Below are 2,533 nucleotides of genomic sequence, written 5' to 3'. Positions count from 1 at the left end.
GGCTGTCTTTGTACATGCTTATGCTGTACATGCGTGCTTCCAAAAATAGAAATAATTACATGTACCAATGCAGCATTTAATTTATCAAATGATGTAAACTCAGTTATTAAATAATGTGATTATTATTTGTTTATTCATTTCTCTGTAATGTAACCATCCTCCTCATCTGTCCCATATGTGTCCCCATGGCAACATCCTCCAGTCGTGGCTACGTCACAGCTGCTGTGTGTTCCATTGTCCGCACAACATGCTGCTAACAGGAGACCTGCCTTGTTCCTTGTAGTAAATACGAACTACAAAGTGAGTGCTGCTTTCCACCTTGTCCTTTCCCTCGAACATTCAGCACGGTTTTTGTTCAGTTTGATTTGCCAACGCTCCGATTTAACAACGTTATTTGTTGCCTTCAACTCCCAATTATCAGCTAGTCGGCTAAGCTAGCCCAGCTGTGCTATGTGACTAGCACTTGGTGTTGCTAATAATGCTAATGCTAATATTGTGCAGTTTGGCACTTTTCTCGGTCTTTTATTGTTAGGCTAACCGGAATATTCAATGCTTTTTGCATACTTGTATCTGTGTGAAGCCGACGGGAGTGGTTTGCATAACAATGCCGTAATTTGACGCGAATGACCACAGCTAGCCTAGCCACATTTAGCTACGTTGCTTGGCAGACGAGGATGTGGGGCGGTGATACATCTTGCGATAAATGTGTCAGTGAGGTTGTTTGGCGGAATTACTGTGCACGCACTAACCTGTTGGGCGAAAGAGAATCTGTGTGATTCACTATCGGCTCTAATAGCTCGACTTTGCTGCAGCAGTCTGCAGCTTTTTTGGTAGCGGTGCTTTTTGTTTGCTAACACTTTGCTAACGGCTAACGCCGTGTGCACGTGAGGTTCATGAATCTCATATTTGTCAGAATTTCAGCATCAGAGTTGTCTATAATTAAAGCTGTTGGGCTAATTCCGATTCAACTTGCGTGTCGCGTTTCTGTGTTCACTGCTGTATTTAGTCACCGGGGTCCGTTTACAGTTTAGCAAAATGTAAACAAACATCCGTCGTGCGGCCTTTTCTCCAAGAGGGAACACAACCAGAACCCCTCACATGAAACCAGGGCTGATGCAAAGAGAGCTCCTCTGGGCAGTTCAGCTGCACGTGTTGCTATAAAGACAACCATATAGGTGGCGTTTTATTCAGCAACTCCAACATGGAACTAAGTATAGTGCTGCTCAAGTTGCTATTTAGTTTTTCAAAGACCTTTTGGAGTTTACTGTAATGGTAAACCTAAAGACGAAGACAATTAGAGTGCCGCTCTTTTTTTTTTGCTGTCATACATGGATTCTTAATAGTTGGTGTGCCGCTGCTGTTCCACTGACATATTAGAAACAATCGAGTATTTCACTCATGCTCCATACTGCTTCTTACTGACATGCCATCACTGGTTAGGATACAGCCCGCTGTGGGCCACTCATAGATGGCACGTCACTCGTGTTCAACTGGCAGATACTGCTCTCAGCGACGTGTACTGATGATGTGTCTCTTGTTTTAGCGTGTGCAGCTTTAACAAGTGTTGTGCTGCTGCTCGTGTTCTCTCCTACACGTTTCCCATGCTGGTAGGGATTGTTGATGGAGCATCTTTGCTAAAACCATACTATATGAAACACGTCGCACGGACAAGTAGTTCACCTGTGCAAGAGTGACTGTTTTGAGACTGTAAAAATATTTAAATATCACTAATCTAACTAAGATTACAACTCTTTTTTATTTTGGGGTGCACATGTTGCTGTCCCTATTTTTTGTATGTTAAAAAACCAAAAGCCAAGAAGGCAAAAAATAAGTAACCTGTCCGTCATCGCTCTGTGTTACAAAGTACAATGGGGATTATAATTAAAGCACAACACAGCCTGATGGGACATATCTCTAGAGTTGTGGGGTGCCATCAGTGGGTGGAATCCAACGTGCATTTCAAAAATGAATCTAAGAATAAATGACAGTTTTGAAATGATTTACATGTAAATGGATCATCACAAAACATGCTGACCAACCTCAGCCCCAATGCTTTTAGTTATATTTGGACTGATCAGATTTTGATAAGGCTCTGCATACATATATTTATAGAGGACAGAACTGATATTCCTTTGATTAATCTCACTTTGACAGTTTTTTATATTATTCATTTGGTGCTGTATGTCCTCATAGTGTGTGGGCGTAATCATCTTTAGGCAACACTTTAATAACAGGTTTAATGTGGTTGCGATTGCTCCAATTACCTGCTTGCTCAAACTTGGTTTCCTTGTGTTTCCTCCTCTGCCGCTGTCCTTCTTTTTAGTGGACCGCAGTTTAAAGCGCCGGCAGGTGAAGCCCCTCGCTGCCTCCCTCTTAGATGTCTTGGATTATGACAGCTCGGACGACAGTGACTTTGAAGTGGGAGATGCTTCAGGTAAGCAGTCTTTTTCATAATTAAAGAGCTAAATAAGAATAATGAAAAAGGTAGGATTTGTTACAAGCCTACTGAAGCTTCCATGATTATATATATATA

General features: G+C 41.8%; 1 protein-coding gene across 4 annotated transcripts in view; it reads left to right on the top strand.

Annotated features, from left to right (window-relative positions):
• Window positions 1-211: 211 nt before the first annotated feature.
• The window catches only part of phf14 (PHD finger protein 14), a 128,275-nt gene continuing 125,953 nt past the window's right edge, over window positions 212-2,533 (top strand). For all 4 annotated transcript variants that reach the window (XM_031875820.1, XM_031875818.1, XM_031875817.1 and 1 more), the window contains exons 1-2: window positions 212-300; window positions 2,324-2,434. In XM_031875820.1, the coding sequence (XP_031731680.1) occupies window position 300; window positions 2,324-2,434 (112 nt within the window). In that variant the 5' untranslated portion in view covers window positions 212-299. The remainder of the gene's footprint in view (window positions 301-2,323; window positions 2,435-2,533) is intronic.

Source organism: Anarrhichthys ocellatus, unplaced genomic scaffold (assembly GCF_004355925.1).
Source record: "Anarrhichthys ocellatus isolate YVR2014 unplaced genomic scaffold, GSC_Weel_1.0 scaffold96, whole genome shotgun sequence".
Classification (NCBI taxonomy): domain Eukaryota; kingdom Metazoa; phylum Chordata; class Actinopteri; order Perciformes; family Anarhichadidae; genus Anarrhichthys; species Anarrhichthys ocellatus.
Note: the sequence above shows the minus strand (reverse complement) of the source record. Positions and strands in the feature narration are given on the sequence as shown.